The following is a 24,325-nucleotide window of genomic DNA, read 5'->3' on the forward strand; positions in this document are numbered from 1 at the left end:
ACGAAAAAAACCAACGGTAACATAAAATATGATGTCATCTGGCTCATGAATCCACGTTGAATTATGAGAGGTATTATCATTTTTATCTTCTAGTATATCATTATCATAGAGCAACAATATCATCATTTGTCGCATTTGGTATTCATATTGTTTGAGTGTTAGCCGTGCAGTGGTGCGGCGGTGACAATCGAATGACAATTGAGACACAGATCAATATCACAACTTATCACATCTTCGCAGCTTACAAATTCATTTATTCTTTAGGCAACAGATTATGATGAGGTTTTTAGGATAGTTTTATTCTGCACAGTGTACATATACACAGCCGTGTCGCATGGGTTGCTAATGTTGCTAACAATTACAACATTTATTTAGGGCTGATTTTGTAAGAATGTTGGAAGCTTATTTTGACCTTATTTTTTACAAATTTTAAACCTCGAATTTAAATAACATAAATCATATTTCCGAGATAAGACTATTTTCGATGTTGTGCGCACGCGTCTTTATCTGAATATAGATGAGATGAAAGAGATGAGCATCGCAATCCGATCGCTTATGGCAACTGTCATAACTTCAGTTCGCTTCTAAATGCAAACGGAACACTTTTCTCGCTTTGTCTCCATTCACTGTCCTTATTTTTTTCTTCTTAAGGGTGAAATATAATTCTATTTCATACAAATCCTCGATATCAACTATATACTTGATGATCTTTGAATGATCTAAGTATTATTTCATATTATTTATTCGCCAACCAAGTATTATATTGAATCATACATAAAACCATTTCCTGTTTGTAGATATGTGACGGACTCAACATTTATGATGAGATGTGGTAAAAGTTTTTATTAAACAGGTATACAATTTTCCGAAATTTCATTTGGCACAGTATATATTTCTAGTTCGAAAATATAAAAATATTGGACTTATCTCGAAATAAATAACAAATAACTAGACCAAGACCCAGTGAGACCAAATCAAATAAACAAAAAAAAAAACTGACGACGTTTCCCGTTATACTTTTGTAAAAGTACTCGGCCTAACCGATTATCACAGATAAAACCTTTTTTATTCAATAACGATAATACACAAAGAACATTTTACACAAAGTGTAGGAAAAATTACTAAATACAGTTTCTATGTCCAACATACATAATGTAGTTTATGTGACAAAAAAATTGCCTGATCTTTAAGTGACGCCGTTGAATATATATAGATAAAAAGTTGGTTTGCATTACCGAGACAATGTAGAAAGTAAGTAAATAGGTAATCCTTCTGGTCTCTGTTTAATTTGTATCTCAGTTGTGTTTATCATCGATGCTTAATCTAAGCATCGATGATTATACTGACATATTGTTTTTGTCCAGTAACGAGAGTCTTATCTCTTTGTGCATGTAAACTGATTGACGTCGACCACTTTGTCGTTCAAAAGATTGTTAACAGCTCCAGCTTCGTACTTTTGATTATGATTTGATAAGCGATTTATTTTAGCAATCGATTGACTAACGTTAGACTGTGACTTGCCTTCGGTTTCCTTGTCAATGGGATTGTCAACTTGTCGGTATAAAATCACTATTTATATAATTTGAGACTGTATATAAACACAATATTTATAATTACGTACGCTCGTTTAATACAGCATTCGAAACTGCTGTATTACAAGTATTGGAATTTAAATCACGACAAATATGTAAACAAGAGTATTTTTCTAAAATTTAATATTATGTATTGCATGATTTGAGATATAATATAAGAGAGTAATTTAAAAAAAAATCTATAAAGCTCTATGCTTCTTTGTCGACTCGACTCAGCCTCTATCGAGAATTATTTTTTATGACATAATAATGGTGGGTACGCGGACGTCGTGCTCTACGGTCGACCACCTCCCTCATGCCCTTTGGTCAGGATCTACTCCCGCTACTCTGCTCCCACTGCATCGCGGGAAGAATCTATAATCTATTACTTGTTTTACCTTTAAGATTTGACGCAAAGGCAAAACAATTACCCATTGAACATCATTAATCACCATTAGACGTTCCTAACTTTATTATTTATTTATAACAAGTATTCTAAATTATATCATAAGTAAGAAAAAAATATTTTGAAGGTCCAGTGGATGCCAGATTTTTGATAAGACGTCAATTGGGCGCTACAACAAATTGTAGACGAGCTGAGTTGTGGAGGTCCAGCGGGCCCTAGACCGCGGGAACAATGACATAACCACGGATATACCATTATCCACGCTGTCAACGATCGCAGTAAGTCACGTCGATCGATTCTTTGACAACTTCAGTAACAAGGCCATTAACCCTTTCGCCGCGAAAGCTCGACTTTCTACCTAAATGAACAATCAGTCGAAAAATTGCGAGAAAGTGCGGTAACCATCAATTGTTAATTCACCTAATGTTATAAGGTTTGAAACATTTTTGTGGCATTACATGTCTACATAAAGACTATGCAGGTCCGGACAATCAATGATTTTAATACGCCCTCGGTTAGAATAATTTCACATGAAACAAGACTGGAAATATTCTTCATTTTAAATAAATAAAATAAATGTTATTTTTATCCTGGCTACAAACAGTAAAAACTAGATCTAAGAACGAGGGTACCAGATTATTTAACCTTTAAAGCATTTTCAATACAGTTTTTATTTCAAATAGTATTTCAACATCTCCAATACAATAAATACGGTTTCCTTATTGAACGACTGTAAGTTATTTGGGTTACCTTATTTCTTATTGTACGATACATAGCAGACACTTGAAGAATGATAGACAGTAAAAAGTGAGGTTTTGACAGTCACGATATTTTTGCGAAGTTGTAGCCATTGACGCTTTTTGTAAAGAAATATTTATTTGAAATGTACAGAGCCAGATTTGGAAAACACATTATTCACCAATCATATATTAGACATCAATGCGCCGATGCTACGCGGCTACGACATTTCGTAGCGCCTTGTTAGAAATAAATTCGGTTTTGATAGCTCGATTACGCGCAGCTCCAGCGCAATTTTAAATTCAATTTTAAAACAGATTTCTATGCAAATTTCACGGCTAATGGCGTAGTATTAAATTGCAATAGTCAAACTTATTAAAATGTGAATATTGTACTTGTCATCGTTGTCGTATGCAAATGATTGTTCTTTTGCGCAGCTAATTTACAGATTACGTGAGCTATGGTTTAGCAAATTACAAAAATAAAAACAACAATGTATATAACGTACCCTAAAAGTACCCTAGATTAATACTTACGCTGGATTATCTAGGCGAAAAACAATTTTGCAAATTTGATGCCAATCTAGTCTCTAATTTGTAATTATAGGCGTAAAAATTGGTGTAACAGCGTATCGAGCCGTGGCAGTGGTTAGGTTGTTTGCAAAAATAATGTTAACGGACTGCTTTTTACTGTCCACGCGGGTAACACCTAACAACGCGAATCGCTGCGAATGATTTAAAAAGAAAACTAAATAGTCGAAATTCGCGAAAAAAAATTATCTGACTGGCCGCGACTCGGGGTTTTGTCACGTTTTTATCGTCATATTTAATACAATATTACGAATAGTTTTTGCAGGTACACGGTATTCTGTTTGCAAGTAGGCGTAAATAGAGTCAATAGTACATCAACCACAAAGTATTACTTATAATTGCAATTTCGCCCCTATCTCCAGCGCATAGAAGTTCGTAGAACTTAACATATGCAACTTTTACATTCGGGTGGAATTTTTTTTGACAAATTTTATTATATTTATTTATGTGTAAGTATTATGTCTTATGTATATTTTTACCTGTATGATATCCTTTTATGAACTAGAGTAACGATTTATCTAATGGAGTTACGACCTGTCTCAATCATTGATCGAACACAGGGTGCTCGATCACGATCCGCATTATTGGCCATTGTAATGTAGACGATAATAAAAACAAGACGCGCACGTATTGTGGCGTATTGCACGGTACAGAAAACAATTGATTGCAATTTTAATATAATACAATGTTTCTGATAGGAGATTTATCAATTACTTTCTATTGTTTTTTTTATAACCTCCTTATTTGTATAATGTGAGACCAATGTGCCATTCTTGAAGATTTTTGTCTATCTCTATGCAAAATTTCATCAAAATCAGTCTAGTTGTTTTGAGTATATTAATTGCAAATAAAGAAAAATACAATTCTTTTCTTTTTGTAATAATAGTATGAATAGTATGAATGTGGATTTGCACAAAATGACAAAAATTTAAAAAGTTACATTTCGTCCATGCATTAAACAGATAGGTACAGATACATTTCCCTTACAGAATAAATAATATAAAATATTAATAGATATAAAAAAATATTAATTACCCGTTAGAAATGTATATTTGTAACTTTATGCGTATAAATGATGATCTACAGTTATGAAACACATAGGTTTTTATGGTTAATATTCTCATGGTTTGACGTAAAACAAATGCACAGTACTGCGTATATAATGGCGCGGGAAAACTTCATTTGGCTAACGGTTATGTCATCACAGTTGGTTCAATTACACTAACTCAAAGAATTAACAGCGCAACGGTATAATTGGACGGATTAACATTAATTGCTCGATCTAGACATTTTATAATTTAACCAGATATTTCATTATGTTATGACGCTTGTTTGTGGATGTTTATTTTTTGTGCTCAATTTCGCAAAATATAATTTATATAATCTGCAGTCACACACACATTTAATTCAAATTCATCATGATGATATACATCACTTGTTGACGTCAAAATTTACTTAAAACTAAGTTTACTGACTACCAAAGCGCTACTGAAGAAGAAGCGGCGCAACAAACTTCACCGCAGCTTTTTCTTATAAACATAAATAACAATACAATGTATATTTCTGTGTTGGTGTGTATATAAAATCATATATTGTCTCTAGTCTAGTAAAATTGCATACATTTATCTACAAATGCAAAAAGTGTTTACCGAAGGGCGAAACCCTGCAATTTTTTGTCACCTTTTCGCATCGCATGGCCACGAGGCATGACATTTTAAACATTTTATTCTATAGTTAAACATACTATTTTTGTAATTTACATTGAAGGCAGTGCAGGCACGCATAGAACAAATACCATGTTGGTGCTCTGGGTTATTCACTACGAGACCGCATGAACTGACCAGGCATGTGGTCAACTGATTAAGCTAGAAAAAATATTTTTGTGTTCATCAATGCAACTTCAACTGAACTTAAAAAAATGTACTGTGAAATTGAACATATAAAATATTTGTCTGTACTAAGCCAAATCGGATAATCGGTGAATTTGTTTGAAAGTACAAAATATTTTTTATATTTTTGGCTTCAGCTGTATTGCTACTGGCGTAAAAAAATTTTTTTACGAATTGACCACACGCGTTATTAGCTCCGCGTGGTCTCATAGGGAATAGCCTGTGCTCTCATTACGCGTGTTTACATATGTTACGCTCTGCACACATTCTCAGCGTGGGTTTATACCTATTTGGATTGCGATCAAACGGTTTCTGTGACTTACTCAAGTTTTCTGATTATTTGGCCCGATTCCGTTATTTCCCGTCTGGGTGCGGAATTACCGTGAATTGTTTCATACTGACTCGGCCATTCTCCTTTAAGGCCTTAACTGTTACCCGTTTATAGTGGATAGTTAATGCGTATGATAGAATTTTATTGCCTACTTTAAGGTGATTGATAGATTCTATCCGGAGGTTCATTGTTGAATTAAATGGCCTTTTAGTTTCCAAGCTTTGTTTCTTTATTATTTTACTGCTTGATCTTCACGCTGGATTGTTAATAAAATGCATCAATTACTTTTATTTCCGACTGTATTAATTTTCACCTTTCGTTAAATTCTATAAATAATGCTTCTAGGAACACTATTAGTGCTAGACCACGATTAATAAGCACGAAAGTAGTTAAATTTTAATTTATGCATAGCAGAATAATAATTTCTTTTTCCCTTGATACGAGCAAATATAAAAACGGAAATAACAATTAAGGATTCTGCTTTATTAATGCATATCACGATTGGTTGTTTACAGAGTTAGACTATATTTGCCGGCTTCGTTTGCTATATTATGACCATTTTTGTAAGATGTTTGAGGTTATTAACCCAATTCTACAAGCGGAGCAAAGCATGCCTTGTTTAACTTTACACTCAGAAATGTGTGTCGGTTCTTGACATTCACTGTACAATGCAAATTTAAACGATTTTATAATTTCCTTTAACATTGGTAACTATTTAAATACAATAATAGTTTATTGTTTACAATAATAGTTTAATCTTACAGGGCAAAAGGTAACATTCAAGCCTAACGATGTTCTAGCCCAATACGGCGGCAGTCAAAGAGTGGGTCGGAACAAGCGAACAATACTAACGTTGGTTCCCTAAGTGGTCAAAGTAATAGAGACTAGTATAGGGAGAGTTACAGGACCGCGGGAGCCTTCGGAAGAGCGGGCGGAATGTGCGCGCAAGGTCATTGCGCCCTGCGCGGTCATGCGCCCGCGCACCCCGCGCCACCCGCACCCCGCACCCACCACCACATTGTCTAGCGATCAGCTGCGGATAAGGGGGAAGCGACCGCACCAAAAGGCGATAGAAACCATTTCAATGCGAACCTTTATTTTTCTATTTTGCTCGTTGCTAGGATGCTGCACGACAGCCCCGGGCGATACTGTTCCATGCTCTAACGCCATTTTCTTAACTCTTGAGAAAAAGACTATTCAGGCTGTGGCGTTTATTTACGATGCTTACCTTGACTAGCTCTTATCCTGGGCTAAATCTTCGCAGGCCATAGAAATGCATTGAAATCCCCGCGAGTTAAATAACATTGTGTATAACCTCAATTTATGCAGAAATATATTTATTGCGTCAGCCAACTGATAGATAAACCCTACAGCTGTACCTATAATACCTATAATAAAAATCTTCATGTATATTTATAGAAGCTTTTAATGTCATCTGCATACAGTTTTATTACTAAGCCAACTAGGCGCGTACAAACACGAAAAACTTTTTAGGACGTGAGTGCAATTTTAGTTTTTTAGTGTCGAATGGTGTTCAAACTTTTACTTTTTATGATTCAGTGACACAAACTACATGCGACCGGAATTTTGGTAAAACATTTACATAAACCGTTATTATAAAAAATATAAAGTCGAAGACAGCTATAAGTTCAATTCTTTTGATATTTCTGGTCGAGTAGATTAGATTTAGTTACATAAAGTTTCTTAAGTATTAGGTCAAAACTTGTCTTCAGTGATAGAGAGTATAATAAATTAAACGGTAGTGATCATGACAAAATTCAAGGTTTATATTCAACAAATTGGCTACGATTAATCCTACTTAGAATGGCAAATTTAAATCACTTGTATGCCGTTATTATGTGCTTTAATAGGTCTGTTTTGGTGAAAAGACATTTATATATTTTAATTCATTAGCCGTTTGGTATAATTTATGTGAATATTTTGCCTATCGGGATGTAGGTGTCAAAAGATTTAACTGAAATAGGTTTGTCATGCTAGAGTATGTATTGTCGTTTTTCAGTTCAGTATTCGGTTTTATAGTGAAAAATATTCTGATTCTGATTCTAATACAATATGAGAGTGATTCAATGATGGTATAAATAACAAATGTTCATTTACATACGTAGGTATTTGAGCAACTGGCTGGTCGAACTCATTGCATTTGTGTATAAATAACATTCCGTGCACTGCAAACAAAACAAACAGTTTTGCTTGCTAATTAATGGACTGTTAAATTATTCCATTTTACTGGCCATTATGCTAATAAAAAGACTATTGGTATCGCGAGCATAACTCCACTGTATCACTACTACTACATAGTATAAAATAAACTCGCTTCCCGCTGTCTATCCCTGTACGTTTAGATCTTTAAAACTATGCAATGTATTTTGATGTGGGGTTTTTCAAAGATAGAATGGTTTGAGGGGAAGGTTTAGGTGTTTAATTTATTATAATTTTACCAGAGCAAAGTCGGGACAAGCCGCTAGTCATGTATAAAAAATAAAAATAATATCAGTCGTAAATAGTTTTTTCAAGTACCTAGTATGGTGCAATTAGCCTTATTTATTAACACATAAAAAGAAATAAATGATTGGCGATGTTGCACTAATCGGTATCTTAATGATTTCTTGACAGTTACAAGTAAAAGCGTAGCCATGATGTTCATTTACAGCCGATTTGTTTAATTATCTATTTTACATACGCATTTATATATTGACAGTGCAATTTAGAGCGTGTAGAAGGTATTAATTTGGTGCATTAATTGAGAAACCAAAAAGTTTCGATTAAACGAATTTAATAGTAACTGAGTTTATGGTTTATGATATATTATAGTATATTTCAACGAACTTGAAATTAATTGTTTTTCAACCACCATAATTGCGGTTATTAAGCTTTTGAGATAATTTTGTGTTTTATATGCGTAAGATTAAGGTTTATTTTTTGTACAATTACTAAACATAAATAAGTTTCCATGCAATAAACATTTGATCTTTTTGTTCCAGGATTAGATTCCTGAGTCCACGAATTTAGAATACATTTAAAAAGAGGTAAGTGAATTTTTCCTTGATAACTCAACACCAAAGACGTAAATCAAGAGAACACTTATCTATTTATCGTGACGTGGAAGGGACACGGCTCACAGAGCTGGACTGTCCGATACTATTGCCCGCGCGTGGGACGACTGTGAACTCTGAACTGAAGATCTTTTTGTATCGACGATGTTTAACACTGGGCTATTGTAGCTGAAACCAACTTATTAAGACCTTGATACTCTCCAAAAGAAGCCTTATTCAAAGAAATAAGAAGAGCCCTTTGCTCAGTGAGAGGTCCCGCTCTACTAGTCATTCAAGCCGACTTGTGAACACGGCTTCATTGAACATTGATTGCATGATTTATCGATATTGAATTTGCACAGGTGAATCTATTGTTATTAAGATTTATAGAAAAGAAAATCGACGTGCCGTATTTTAAAGTGAAAGTAATAAATCGATGAACTGCATGAATAATTTTGTATAGAAGCAAATGCCTGAATTTATCTACTCATATATACCATCTACATTAGAATGTGCACAAAAAATAATCACTTTCTTCAGGAAATGATTTGATAGTGAAAGTAATTCTGTGTTGGTTTGAAGCAAAAAATGTGAATATTAATGCAATGATATTTAGTCCTGTTTCTATTTAAATTTTATCTTCACCATCATCGTTATTAGCCTTCCGTGATCCACTGCTAAATAAATAGCTAATGTTAATGAAATAGCCTTTACGTCAAAAAGGATAAATTATATCTTAAGTCATATTGAAACTAATATTTTAAAGTGATTAAGCACACCGTAAATGTCGTGCAAATAGAAAAAGTTGGCAGAGGATTTAGTACTGCATTGGGTAATAAATGGCCAAGAAGTGCCTGTTTAAAGTTTCTGTTTTTACTAAAAATCGGAGAGAATGTTTGTGTGGGAATTCCAAATAGTCACACTGAGACAGATCCACCTTCATTGAAAAGCTATTAGTATATCCCTTCTTAGTGATATTAGTATCAGATGTGTTAAGCCCAAAATTTCACCAACAACAAAATTTTGGTTGATTTGAGACTGCTTACAAACATCCATTGAAATTTTCTCATTCATAGAAGTAAAATATTACTTGACAAATTATTTTCACAGTTCATAAAAATTATATACTAAGTATGATAGCCAGCAACTAGCTGGTAATTTTTGAAATAAGTGGTTATTGAGATGTAACACGCGAACTTCTGTAAGCATGAGTGGCAGCCGTCAGCCCAGTGGACCTGCCCGTACTCGTTGCCGCAGGTCAAAGAAAATTCTTCGATCCCGCATAGAAATAGTGAAACCAGATAATGGGTAGAGTCATGAGTAATTGGCGCTATTTTGCTTGGAAATAGTGATAATGATCACATTTAGCTAAATATGGAAAACTTATTTCAAGCTATTTATGTAGTGTGAATTACTTATATCTTTTCACTTCGTCTTATTTATTCATTTAACTAACCGTAAGGATTTAATATTTTATGCCTAATATGCCTATTATGACATCATCCAAGTAAGTTGAATAAAGAATTTCAAGTACAAGCTACCGATAAAAGTGTCACTCACCCAATCTGAGAAGTTTCCTGAATTTAATTACCAAGAGACGACATAAGTTTAAACTCCCATGTAATGCTACTTCACATTGCTGAGTGTTCTCAATGTCGCACGCCTGAGAAACATGGGCATCACCTATCATGAGAGTAGCAATTAAGCTGCTGGAAGCCGCTAATCGCTTTCTTTCCAGCGATCTAGCGAACCCCCGGGAATGCGTGACTGGCCGCGGCTGTGTTTGCGCAGATTCCATGCAATTCTACACGCTTCCCCGTTGCTGCCATTTCTTATACAAGTGATCTTTATAACGGTCGAGGTCATCATCATTCATGTAAAATTGACTTTTTGCTCACATTTCTAAAAATGTTTCAGTTACTGAAGATTCACATAATGCGGCTGTTTAGTGCATCAATTTAATGCGAGTCTATACTAAGGTTTTTCAAAACATGTCAGTTTTAGTTTTGTACAGCAAAGTTATACCTGTATAAACAAACTTCACCGTATCCATTGGTAAGATCTAGAAAATAAAAATCATATAGCTAGTATATACGCAACAATATGATATGAATAAAACATTGACAGACGGAAGAAAAGCATCAAGCTATGCTCTTTTTGTGTTCTTTGATATAACATTCCAAGTCTACAAAGAGAATTCTGTTGACAAGGTACAGGTATCTTGTAGGTGATATCCAACGTTCTTATCTATCAAAAGTTGCTAATTTTTTTATTAAAAATTTATTTCTTAACTAGCTTTTGCTTGCGGCTTCGCCCGGGTGAATTTCATAGCAAAATCTCAGTAATTTTTTTATCGCGTACTCTGTAAGACTGGTAAACATATATGATTTAAATTCGCATTTTTTCTCATCTTTAGTTCAATTTTCTATTTCCCGTTGCGTGTCTCGTCCCGCAAACTTGTCCAATCTCGCTTCCAGCTATGTTATGTAAAGTAGATATCCCGTACCGTTTCCTACATATTGTGCCATCATGTTTTTTTGCAATGTGTCCCGTCCTATTCCCCACTATGTGTCTCCTTCCCATTTGCCGCTCCTACTCCCACTCCCGCTTTTTGCAACGCGTGCCGTCCCATTTTCCATGACGTTTTATGTCCCGGTTTTTTATTAACCACAAACGTAAATTAAACATTTTTTTTATTTACTATGACTGTTATTTACTACAAAAAGTAAGTGTGCCAATGTTCAGCTTTTTATCTTGAAAATTGTATTAAGTCCCATACAATCTTTCACCCCTCTTATGAAGGGGTTGAGGGTTAATTGTCAGAAAAATCTGAAACACATATTCATTACTTTGTTGTAAACAACCAAAATCAACAACTTCAACGGTGTAGAACTTTCATATTTACAGATTTCACCCCTTTCACCCCCTTCGGAGTAGAATTTCCATAAATCCTCTCTTAGTGCTCACCTACACTCACCTACATGCCAAATTTCAGCTTCCCGCCCAGCAGTTTCGGGTGTATGTTGTCTGCCAGTCAGTCAATCACTCACTCACTCAGTATGTATCAATATATCAGTATATTGATATATACTGCGCCCATTATATCTATATCAGACTTTAATCGATAAAAACAATTTGTTTATATTCTGTTTACACCTTTCTACAAAATTTTAAAGTAAATCGGCTCCGTGGATTGTTATTTTAATTTTCCTACAGGACCCCCTCATTAACCCGGGATTCCGAGGCATTTTTGATTCATAATTAGTTTTTCACTTGTCCTACAGGAACTTGACCATTTACCGGGATGAAATGTATCTAAGATGTTAACCCGGTATATCAGATGCCTACATACCAAATTTCAAGTAAATCGGTCCAGTAGATTTCGAGTGATGCGCGTTCAGACAGACAGACAGACAAAAATTTCCAAAACTATATTTTCGTAATTTATATCAGTAACTAAGTATATTCCATGAAAAATTAAAAAAATATATCCAATGTACAAATTTGGCCTTTCTTCAATTTTATTATATATATTGATGATTTGTAACTTTTGATGTGATATATTGAGGTCTAGATGTTGGCACATATTTTATGATGAATCAAAAATAGGTAGTTTTCGATTATCTTACTGAAAGCTCGTTCGTTCGTTAAACTATCGTTAACATTTATTATTCTCGTTACGATTAGAAATTGGCCTATTTAGGATGCTAAGTAAGTAATAAACAGCAAACACATTAATGCAAGCATCTCTCTTGATTTTCCTCTATATAACACAGCAATTAATATCTATTAGAAAATATGGCTCAGCTTTGTAATGATCATCACGATTTTAATCACCTTATAGCCTTAATCTATCTCAGTCGACACTAGCGATGTTTTTCGTATTAACTCACTGATTACGGACGGTTTAAATGGATAAGTTTAGAGCTCAGTATATCGGCGTGTTTGCTTTTTCACGACTAGTCGGACAAGTCCGCGGCGCCTACTAACGACGTCTTGCATTCATTACTTTTTGCCGCAAGACACGAGCCTCGTCTGCGTAAGAAAATTTATTTAGACACAATTCAAATGTACTTGATTTTATCTCTTGAGAAACTCTGGGCTCTATAGAAATTTTAATTTTTTATTTGGTATACGATTTCTTGCTGTATGGCAAAATTATAAATATTGTCTGCAATTATAAATTATATGTATTGCTGAAATGTTGAAATCTACAAAATAATGCGTGGTGGATAACCACGAAGACATGACACGTGATTTTTATATTACAAAAAGAAAATAATAAGAAAGGAATCTAAAAAGAAGCAGTAGTCATTTATATTACTGTCCATAAGTAGGTTTGTTACCCATAAAACCTTAATAATTTCGCTATTACTACGCTTTCTTTACTTATTGCTATCTTATGGATATTATTTTAGACTTTACTGCCCATGTGCCGGAGTCCATGCATTAATAACCATTCTAACTCAACCAATGCAATATATATCCTTTCTTTCATTTTACTGCCTCGTTTTAATATTATTTATCGATAATTGCAAATATCTAAGGTATTCTGAATCCCTTTCAAAAGACGCTTCATTAACATTTAATTTTATTGCGCTCAGAAAAAGACAATCGCATAAATGCATATAAGTACTTATATCACATCATTTTATTACTAATCTAGATACTCAGCACGAATAATATAAAAATGCATATGGGTAATTAATATTTATTGATTTTATCGTAAAATATAGATTAAGATTAAGTTATTAGCGTACAATTTTAAATAGCTATGGTACAATACAAGAAATAATTACATTTGTTTAAATCGTGTTAAAAAAGTAATTTACTCTATTCTAATAAAAAAAAATAGCTACTTGTTACTGTCAAGTTTACTGCACCCTCTTGGTTAATTTCCTTCTCTTTCTACCCAAAGGTTGGCTGGGAAAAATTGCTTTTACGATAATTCCACCTTTGGGTTTATATAAAGCGCAATGATACTTATAGTAAAATTTAAATATCGAGTTATAATTTACATTTCTTCTTTAAATGGTGCAATAAAAAGTTCATCTATCTGTCTAATCACCAAAAATCTATATACTTTATATATAGAAGGCAAATTAGAAAAAAATACAAAGTTCAAACCAATTTCAAAGTTTATATACTAGTGGGCGTGACATAATGTATTAAAATAATATACCTAATTTTGATAAGTATCTCCCGCTGGCGCCTGTGTTTTCGCACTCGGCATTGTCGTCGGCTGCAGGGCCAGGCGGCGACGTCGTATGACAACGACATGGCACAGCCGTTGAATTCCTACTCTGTGTAGATAGACTGCACGCGATCCTGTTTTACTTAGCTCAATAATTTATTTAGATAATGTAAGTATGAGACTATTTCTATTCTTGTAAAATTTCGCTGATTATAATACTACTTCCTTGCTTAAATATCATCTCTTAATTTATGGTTTTTTAATTTTCCAACGGGTTGATTCTTATTAACTTGTGTGTGAAATGGAGATGGCAATAGCAAAGTTGTTATATGTGTTTCATTCCACGTAATAACCACGACCCTCAGCCATGAGGAATACGACTATGAAGAAGAAATTTTCCAAACTCGCAGTACAGGTTACACTACTGTCTCGCCTGTGATAGAGAGGTACTAGGTTCGAATCCTACTCATACTTCATTAGTTTGATTACCGATCAGATTTATCTAGGTATCTGTTAGTAGTTTTACAACCTACCACTTGCTTCCGATGAAGGAAAAGATCGTGAGGACTACTAATAAGAAAAAAGTTGAAAAAGACTTGAAACTTATTTAACGTTATATATTATTTCAATCTTAGTTGTGGTTCTGACTAGATTTCAGGTTATTATTAAGATGGCCGGATGTATTGAAACTCAATATAACGAAATATATTTACCTGATTATCATCTATCTATATTCCAATCTTAAGTAGAGATTCCCATTAACTTTATGATGCAGCGAAATTTACGCTTTAGTCCTAGATAGCCCTGACAGCTAATGTATTTGAGAAATGAGTTGAGTAGTAAAGTCACGTCTTTCAGATGGACTTGGATTTCCTCCGAGGACGCGTGCTTTCGCGTATCTAGCGAAACCCGAGCAAAAACCGGTACAGTAGCTGCGTACGTGTGATGCGCAAGCGACTCTTGTTCGTGGCTTAAGGAGGCAGCAAGCAATCACTGTTAAGCTCGTCATCTGAGGTCTAGTAATCAATTCTCACCGTTAATAATTACACATATGAAGATAAATTTAATAATGTACACCTTAAATATGACATAAAATACGTAAACAAAAAATGGAATACTTATAGCAATTCATAATTTAAGTAATTAAGGATAGTTTCCATGTAATGTTATAGAAAAAAGGGTTACTATGGAAGACGGTTTAAATTTTTTCGTCAAATCATTCCTCTATAATTAATAAGAATCCTGAGTGGCTCCAAGGGTGCGGTAATTGGCTTAGTGGTATTTAACTCCAATCAGTCGAACAGAAGCAAAAAGGTTTTAACGAGTTTATTAAGACACATTCTTCGGTTCAATAAAGTGACTCTCTTGGACGTAGAACATCTCCGAACATTTTTGATTATACCATAACTATTTGACTCGACAAGGTTTCCTGATGAAAGCTGGTTGTAGTGTAGGTATTACCGCAATTATATCTCGGCCATAAAACACTACCTACCATTTAAAATACATAAAACATGGTTTTGTATTAAAGCTTGCAGGTAATAGTAAAACTTCCAAGAAAAACTGTAACAAAAAAATTATAATGGTGCAACGCCATACGCACGTGCACAATAAAGATTTTAATGTAGACGAAATGTATGATACGGCCTCGGCGCTAAACTAGATACTAAAACTATATAGCGGTCAGTCGCAGTCGCAACAGAATATTATCTCAGAGTCACAATGGGCACAAAGCTATGTACCACACAAGTGGAGTTATGGGCATTAAGATCGTTTGATGTTCCGGCGCGGCGGCTAAGGTCAAAGGTTCACACGTGCTTCTCTGCCTGGATTCAGAATAGAGCCAACGTAAATAATAAATAGCTATCTTAATATTTGCAGAGAAATGACAGTCTATTGCATAATTTTAGTATTCCGGGATTCTTTCATTTATTACTGTCATCTTTCTACGCGGCGCGGCGGGGTCGAAACGTATGCAAAATACATTTTCATTCCGGAAATAATCGAATTAGCTAGAAACGGAGTTGTATGTACTTAAGCTCCACAATATTTTTTCAATTTATTACTAAGAATTCGGGCGCAAACCCAATGAATTAATGAGCTGGAAATAATGAATACTGAAAAATAGTTGAAAAAACCCAATCCAATTCCTATCTATATCTATATTCTATGTATTCTGGAAAAAAATCAAGAAAGAATGGTACGAATTGTATGTATATAAGTTTCTTAATGGTAATGATTCTAAAAAAAAGAAGTCGTAATGGGAGTCGTATAGTTTAAATCCGTATGACACAAGTAGCAGTAGCGTCACAATGGACCGAACTTGACCGCGATAACGGTACAGCGCATGGTACGGCATAAATTATACATATTGCAGATAATAATTTTCTGACTTTATGTATCCAATTTTTTTTTATTTCAACTTTATTTATCAAAAAGGTACAAATGGACTTAATAAAAAAAAAAAGAAATTCTCTACCAGTCAAACTTCAAGATTATTTGAAAGATAATTTATACTGATAAGTATATAAAAATCAGTAAAATGGAGATCAAAATAGCATGATCATTATGATATAAGGCATTAAGGTGTATTATGTAGATGGACATTCCTATCATTTTAATTTGAAATCAAATCCAACTTTATTTCAATATCGATTGTATTTTGTTTGTCAGAATATTCTTTTTTCTCAAGAAATATTTTGCGAGGTATAAGGATATTGGATTGAATATTGTAGTTTACACAAGTAGTATTCTTCTATACAGTGGTCACTTTGTAGTGAATGGGTTGGCGGCGAGCACCGACACGCGAGACAATGCGTGTGAGCAAGCCGACAGGTTGCTCGCCTGACCCAATTATCTGTTCCAACTGGGCCATCTGTTTTCGAATGCATGTGAATTTTTCTTCGCTACTTTCACATCGCTGTGTTTATCCTTCAATAGTATCTATTTCTTTTCGAATTTACACTCGATTATATTAGCTACTAATGACCTACCGGGGCTTCGCCTATTCGGAATATAGTGGGATAAAAAGTATACAGTACCCTATTGTTTATATTCTATCCTTGTACCGTAGTAATAGTACTGCAAGTATATTTCTCATAAACATCAATCAAATGCAATAAAAATCTCTAGCAGTGGTTTTCAACAGATGTCAGACGTATCTATTTTACAAAAAATAATAAAATTAACTATAAAATACTCAACATCTTGATTGAATCACATGTCTAAAGGCTTGATTGAGTAAATATGTTGAGGAAACAATGGACTCAATAAAGGGTTATGTCTGTTAGAGTCTGAAAAATTATCACTCAATCTAGCCATTAAACTTCTGAATTGCCAATATAATCTTGCCATGATAAAGGCTACTCATTCACATCAAGTTTTATAATATTTTTTTATGGAAAAGCAAAGTTGACCATACGTTGTAATATATGAATAATCTATCTGTGATCAACTTTCACATGGCATTAAATCCCTTTAGAGTATATCTAACAGGAAATGTAAACTGTGAGATTGTATTGTGCAGGTCTTCACAGAAATAATTGTAGAGGTCCGATATTGAAATTGCTGGCTACTAACAAATCCAAGGCGGCATGGGAACGCGAGCCCATTGTGTTCGTCGTGAAAAATCATACACAAGTGCAGCACGGTCCATTTGTAGATAATTATTAATTGCATTGGGCCTTCTATGCATTAGTAACGGTTCGAAGTCGATAATCAAAGCCAGTATAACCTTACAATTAGTGGAAACTGGTTTGATCAGCCGTGTGCTCAAATATTCTATTTTTTCTGGTGAATCAATTGTAAAGTTGAATGTATAGACTTTTGTTAAATACTTTGGCACTTGATGTGTCTTTGTTCTTTAGGTTCGGTTAGGTTGTTATTTAGGTTCAATAGCATTTGGTACAACTTTGACCATTGACGATATCACTACAGTTACTTAGAAAAAGTGTCAAATAAATAAATAAAACATATAACAACGCCGTCACGAATCTACATTTGTGGTTAAGTTTGCAGCTATTAATATAAATTTATTCGAAAGCTTCCAGTTAGGTAGCACAATTACGACCGCCTACAGTGATGGGAATGTTAAGATCTATGAATTCGTGTACACCGTTAAATTGAACAATTTGTGGAGGCATACGGTGGCTGCCTTCCCGCTGCGCCACGCTCCGTGCTCCTGATGTAACTGTAACAGTTACAGCCATTACATGACATATGAATATCGTCACATGTACTAATTACACGTCACGTTACTCTGCTCCCGTTTCTGCAGTTGGCTTATTGTCACGTTTGCTGCCCATCCCGTAAACACATATTAATCACGATAAAATGACGTAAAGTGTGTTATTATAAACTAGCGCACCGCCTAGTCTTCACTCGAGTATGTACTCAAAAGGCTTCCTGTAAAAAAACTGAATAGAAAACTTTTCTCTCGTCATCTTTCTTGAGTACGAGGAAAACAACTTAATAATATCAAATAATCACTTGAATATCACTCAATTGGAAGCCAAGTTAACCTGCATGGACTGACATGGTGACTGACATGGGTAACTGTAATAATACGTAAACAACCAAATGTTCATCCATTTTCTCAGTCCAGTGAGCTCGATCAAACCTACTTCTGGAATGGCAACATGCCAAACAAAGCCTCAATTACCGAAATGAGCACAAAGGTTCCGCTGGAGAGACATCACGGCGTCAATGGAGCCATTTTATGGGTGAACTAACTGTTTCACACCTTCCTCCGTTTAGCATATCAAGCCATGTTGAGGAAAATGTCAGCTAATGGTAATTTTGCTAGCGCATTTTAAATTTAAATGAAATAGGTAGTTTCTTGTTGCACATAGAAATGGTCAAATGTTAGAGATGTTTGGGTTGTTAATGCAAATTGTTTAGTCTTTGAAACATTCTTTTGTGTTCTATGTTTTTATTTACAATTAATAAGCAGGTAATATTTTTTACAACTCAATAAATGATTTCAGGATTTTAATAACAATATTGAAAATCATTTATTGAGTTGTTGTAAAAAAAATGTTTTTATATCGTAAGTACGAGTATACTTTTTCTAATAAAATTTATTTCAGAAAGCAACCTGAATTAATGTAACAGTATATAAACGTAAATAAAACAATTTATCGATAAACATTTATCGAACTATTTTCCTTACTTTTATGTATATACACTTATTCAATTCAAATTATTTCAATTGCACAATTAAAAAGAGTACCAAGAAATATGTTCGATTTAAATACATAGTTCGTTAAAAGAAGCGAGAACATTGCCCAATCGAAAGGTTCTCGACTAATGTATAAATCATTTTATAAACTCTTTGATGCAAAGACAGTATACGATGCGACCCAACAATTGGTTCACTTTCTCGATCACAAATGAATGATCATTCATTCTTCATTCCGCTTTATAAAAAGATTGAGTGAAAGCGATATTGCAATGCAAAAAGTAAATGAAAATTCGTGTCACTGACTTTCCTGTTAGCCTTCATTTGTGGTATTAATATTGACCTGCATCCATCTGTACCAACGTACTATGTTACAAAACACCTACAATAGAAAAGCATTTGTTGTTTGATCAAGCATATGAAATGATATCATTTCCATAGGCATATCTGAATTTGCGGGCACGGCGCTTGGCACAGATTTTTCACAAACCATATTTTATTTTATAATATAAATAATAGTGACCGGTTCCGGCTTCGCTCGGATAAAGCAATAATAAATCATAAACTTCAATTTTTCAGAATACACAAATAAATTGGTGAAAACCGTATAAAAATCCTCACTTTATCTGTTGGTGAAAATCATACAATAATCCATCCGGTGTTTGAGATATCGCGTTCATAAAGACAGCGCGACTTCTTTTTATAATATATAAGGATATACATGTAGATTTTGCATTAATAAGGTATATACATGTATATACCTTATTACGGTCATGGTCAAACATCAGATGTTTTCAACTGAGATTTTTTCATAGGATATAATAGATATACTGTTACTTTCATTATTCTCAAATGCAGTCGCTGATTCTCTACTAGGTAATTGCGCATCATTTCGGTGATTTTGTCATTATACGATTCGTGATGAATTCTCAGGCATTGTCTATAATTGAAGTAAATACCTACCAGGTTTCACTTTTTACCTACTTCTTCAAGTTTCGATTTTAGTATTGTTTGTTTTTCATTGAATCGGTGTCATGTTTTCATATGAGACGATCAGTTACGCAATATTAGTATTATTTTTAATCAATACAAGGGTTCTTAAGTGACACATTGGCATTAAAAATATTTTTCAGCTCTAGATACCTACATAGAATGAAAGACTTCAACGCGTATAGTTACAACGTCTCGTACAAATAATAACATTTTATGTACATAATAGTTATGATTTGCTGAAAATATCAATAAATATATAATATAACTGGTACGTTTAGTGACCGGCTTTCGAGTGTTCAATTTTGTATACCCTTAACAAAGTATCAAGTTCTCCTTTGTCTCATTCGAGGACTCCGCTCGTTTCAACTCGACCTCTCGGTACAGCATTTGTACTTTTTGTTCAACTTTCTACCATTGATCGTGTATTTTTATTTTTACGATACCAAATCGGCCACGGCCCGGGTTGCTGTCAACAATTTATCGTTGTAGATTTTATCTTTGTCTAGAAGAATGGAAATGAATTTAAGATTACATTAGTACTCGTATAGGTATTTGTCATAAAGTACACTTTCACAAAACTACAATGCTCTTTATCTTTGCTTTCGTAGAGATTTCTTGACTTTCTATGTATGAATTAAATTTTGTTATGCGCATAAGTTACTAACATAAGTAACTAACAAGTGTTTACTAATACTATGGATGCAAATCTGAAATAAAAACATTTTATTTATTTATCAGGCAAATTGTATAGAGTAAAAAGAAAACGTTAAAATATAGGAATGAATTCATCATTTCAGCACTTATTGCCCACATTTATACGAAATATATTATTGATCAAATTCTATTCTAAATTCAAAATCAAGTATTATATTTATTTCCATGTATCACAAATCTTATTTCAATGAAAGAATTAGTTTAACAATTTAAATAGCTGAAAAGAATTGAAATAACTGAAAATTAAACGCATGAAATAAAAAATCAAATCTTATTCCGTTGTCTCCGTTGTTTTAGGTTGGGGCAGCAGCGCGCGGCATGAGGGGCGAAGCGCTGCGCCTGGCGCGGCTAGCGTTCTTCTTACTGCAGTGTACATGTGTACTCAGTGAGTATATCAATTGTAATTGCTAATTGTATTATGGGTGCCAATGATCTGACTATTAAGGGTGACTATAAAAAGCACATAAGAAGAAACTGAAAAGCACGGACCTGACCTTGGGTTCCAACGTTTTATACCTGAAAAATGGTTTTTAACTATTTTTATATGTACCTGATAGTTACATGAAAATGTATGTTGAGTTATGTTATCGTATATTATTTTAATATTTATTTTAATATTTTAATACTTAAAGTAAGTCTAATGTAAAAAAAAAACCTATACGATAATGTATTTCAGGTCGGATTGCCTTCGAGAAGTTGACAGACGTTGATTTCACTGGCACAGCGTACTATACAGTGCGTAACCTGTCGCTGTATGAGTGCCAAGGGTGGTGTCGCGAGGAACCCGACTGCCAAGCAGCGTCCTTCAGGTATGTTTGTCAATATAATCTACCTATCAATACTACATACTCGTGTTAAAGAAAAAAATAATCGTGGTAAAAGTTGAACCATAATTCTATTTGTGTCTCGTCCGTCTAAAAACAAACTACAGCTGATTTTAATGCCTACTTACACCTCACATCTGACCTACTGAATTTCACGGCGAACATACCTGTTCAAAGACTGATTCGTCATTCTTTGATTGATCACGAAACAAATAAAAATCAACGTGTCGTATCTAACCGAATCACGATAGTAACCCAGATGCTTCAGATAAGAAATCGGAGTGACGCGAAGATTCGCTAATTCGTGGGCCGGCGGGGCATCGGGAGAAATCTGACTTAGCGTCAGGATAGTTTGAATCATAGATAAAATAAATGGTTTGAACCTAGATATGATAAAAAGCTGACTTTTCATCATTCTCATATATATGCGAGCAAAACATAGAACTGTAGGTAAATTTCGATCATTCTCAGTCAATTAGGACAAGTGATAAGTCTATGATTTTGTTTCCAATACTTTGGAAAAATTTAAGAATTTTAAGAGGAGAAAATTCATGTCAACTTTTCCCAATATATTAGAGATAGCATTGAGTATTGAAATAGATTTCTCCAGGTGTAGCAGAATAAATAGATCCTAGATGAAATTTCACGCTTTGCATAGCATGCATATAAAATTAGAAAATACATGAATGAGAATGAGCACGTTTTATGATGGTGCCTTATATGTGGTTAGGTCAATGGTAGTAAAACGTATATATATTGAAGGTAATGATAGCGTTTGAATGACGATACAGTCTGAGTCTTTTGAGGGTTTTTAACTAAGTCAATGAAAAAAAGCACAGTTACGATACGATTGTAACGATAAATTATCCGCGGCGATTGTCAATCTGTATGGTTAAATCTTTTTTAAAGCTTAAACATACTATAAAATGAGTTCTTTAATTAGTTTCGGCCTCCCCTTATGCCTTCCATTGTTTTTATCTTCGGCCGTTGCCAAGCACGCTGAAACTCTTCTAGATCGTCCCGCCATTTTCAAGAATTATTCTGACGCTTACGACCTTCAGAAAATGTATAAAAAAATCTTTGATGTCGAATTTGAATTAGTTGCTTTCTAAAATTAACTAAAATTTGATAAGTCATGTATAAACATGCGAAAGTTTATGAAAACCGAATAATATTGGCAATATTTTATTTTTTAATATTGTAGGTACTAAGTACAAGAGAGAGTTGGTCCTTAGTACTAAGGTCGAACCGGGAATGTGTGTCAGGCAGTCACACGTCCCCAGCATTCCACGACATGGTCTTGGCTAATAACAATGTGACTGGAGAACTGCAGCCACAAACCGTGTAAAAGCGGAAACCGACCTCGCCGCGCTCCAAATTGGATAACAGTAAAAGTGATCGCATACGTCTTCAATAGATTATTGCCGGATGAACCATTTCCGAGCCATTTTCTTGATTCGCGGTTCGATGGGATTCTTCAATTTATTGTTTCGTCTGTCCTGATTTTCGAAGCAGTTCTACAATAACACTTTTGTTGTGGTCTTTTTTGTTTAAAGATACATTCTTTATTGTTATTATTAGAAAACAATATGCTGCTCTATTTTGGAGTGACGCGGACGAAAAATAAGATATACGAGTATCCAATTATACAAAAACGTTAAAATTAAAAGTAACGAATATCTTAACTTTCATGATGTTATTTATAATCTACATTTAAACTTAAAATTATAGATTACAACGATTTGCTTATAAGCATTTGGCTATCAGTAAATATGACTCATCTGTTTTTCTCATTGTGCAACCAATCATTATGATAACAGTGTTGCTGTGTAATGCAAAAAATCTAATTGCATTAAACTGAAGTGAGGCGTGTAACAGTATTAGAACGCTAGTTAGATTCCTCGAAATCAATTTGAACGGGATCGATCGAAAATCAATTCGGTATTCAATTAAACGAGACGGAACTTTCCCGCGCTTCCAAACCAGCATTGGACAATGTACGTATCTCGAGTCAATCTGTCCAGACAAATACCTACACATCTGACAAAAGAATTGGACTGATATTGACATCGGTAACTGTTCTTGGATCTATAAAGTGCCACCGAGTTCGTTTCGAGTTTTGTTCAGGAAGTTAGTTTGATAAATTACTAGAATGTTTGATGTTTATAGTAATATTACAATTATTTTTTGGTTTGCATCGAAATATTATTATTATTGATAAGAGATATTCATAAGTATAGTCTGAGAATGAGAGAAGATGATGTGAAAGTCTCAAGTGTCATGAAGTTTCCAATGCAACTAGTCAAAAAGTCACATGAGACAAGTGAAACATTATGTAAAAATAAGTACAGTATGAATTACATATCTTCATTTTGTATATTTTGGTACAAAGGCAAATATTATATTTAAATTGTCAATTAAAAGTCGAATGTCTTGATGAGAAAATAATCAACATCTTTGCTATTTTTCATCAAGTGAAGTAATTCAAACATAAAGCAATACACAATATACAAACGTATTTTTAACTTTTAATTTCTGCAGCAAAGTTAAAAAAAATATTTTTTCTGGATGCCTGCAACCACTATTAGGTCTTTTATGAGTCGGCTAAAAACTATAATAAAAAAAAATATAGATTCAGATAATAATATACCCCTAGAATTTCACGCAAGTGAAATACCGCTAGAGGTACAGTAGACTCGGTAGATCACGCACTAGACGTCCAAAATGTTCATCAAATTGTGAACTTTGGTATCTGCCGATGATCCGATCCCTGTGATAACATCAAATCACGAATGACGACTTAACTGTTGTTACAATCGGAATTTCTTTAAAGCGAATGCCCA

General features: G+C 34.0%; 1 protein-coding gene across 1 annotated transcript in view; it reads left to right on the forward strand.

Moving 5' to 3' along the window:
* Nucleotides 1-24,325, forward strand: part of tyn (trynity) — a 60,266-nt gene that overhangs the window by 8,660 nt on the left and 27,281 nt on the right. Inside the window, exons 2-4 of the mRNA XM_053745553.1 lie at nucleotides 8,528-8,572; nucleotides 20,956-21,043; nucleotides 21,335-21,467. Of these exons, the coding sequence (XP_053601528.1) occupies nucleotides 20,977-21,043; nucleotides 21,335-21,467 (200 nt within the window). The 5' untranslated portion in view covers nucleotides 8,528-8,572; nucleotides 20,956-20,976. The remainder of the gene's footprint in view (nucleotides 1-8,527; nucleotides 8,573-20,955; nucleotides 21,044-21,334; nucleotides 21,468-24,325) is intronic.

Source organism: Plodia interpunctella, chromosome 5, assembly GCF_027563975.2.
Source record: "Plodia interpunctella isolate USDA-ARS_2022_Savannah chromosome 5, ilPloInte3.2, whole genome shotgun sequence".
Lineage (NCBI taxonomy): Eukaryota > Metazoa > Arthropoda > Insecta > Lepidoptera > Pyralidae > Plodia > Plodia interpunctella.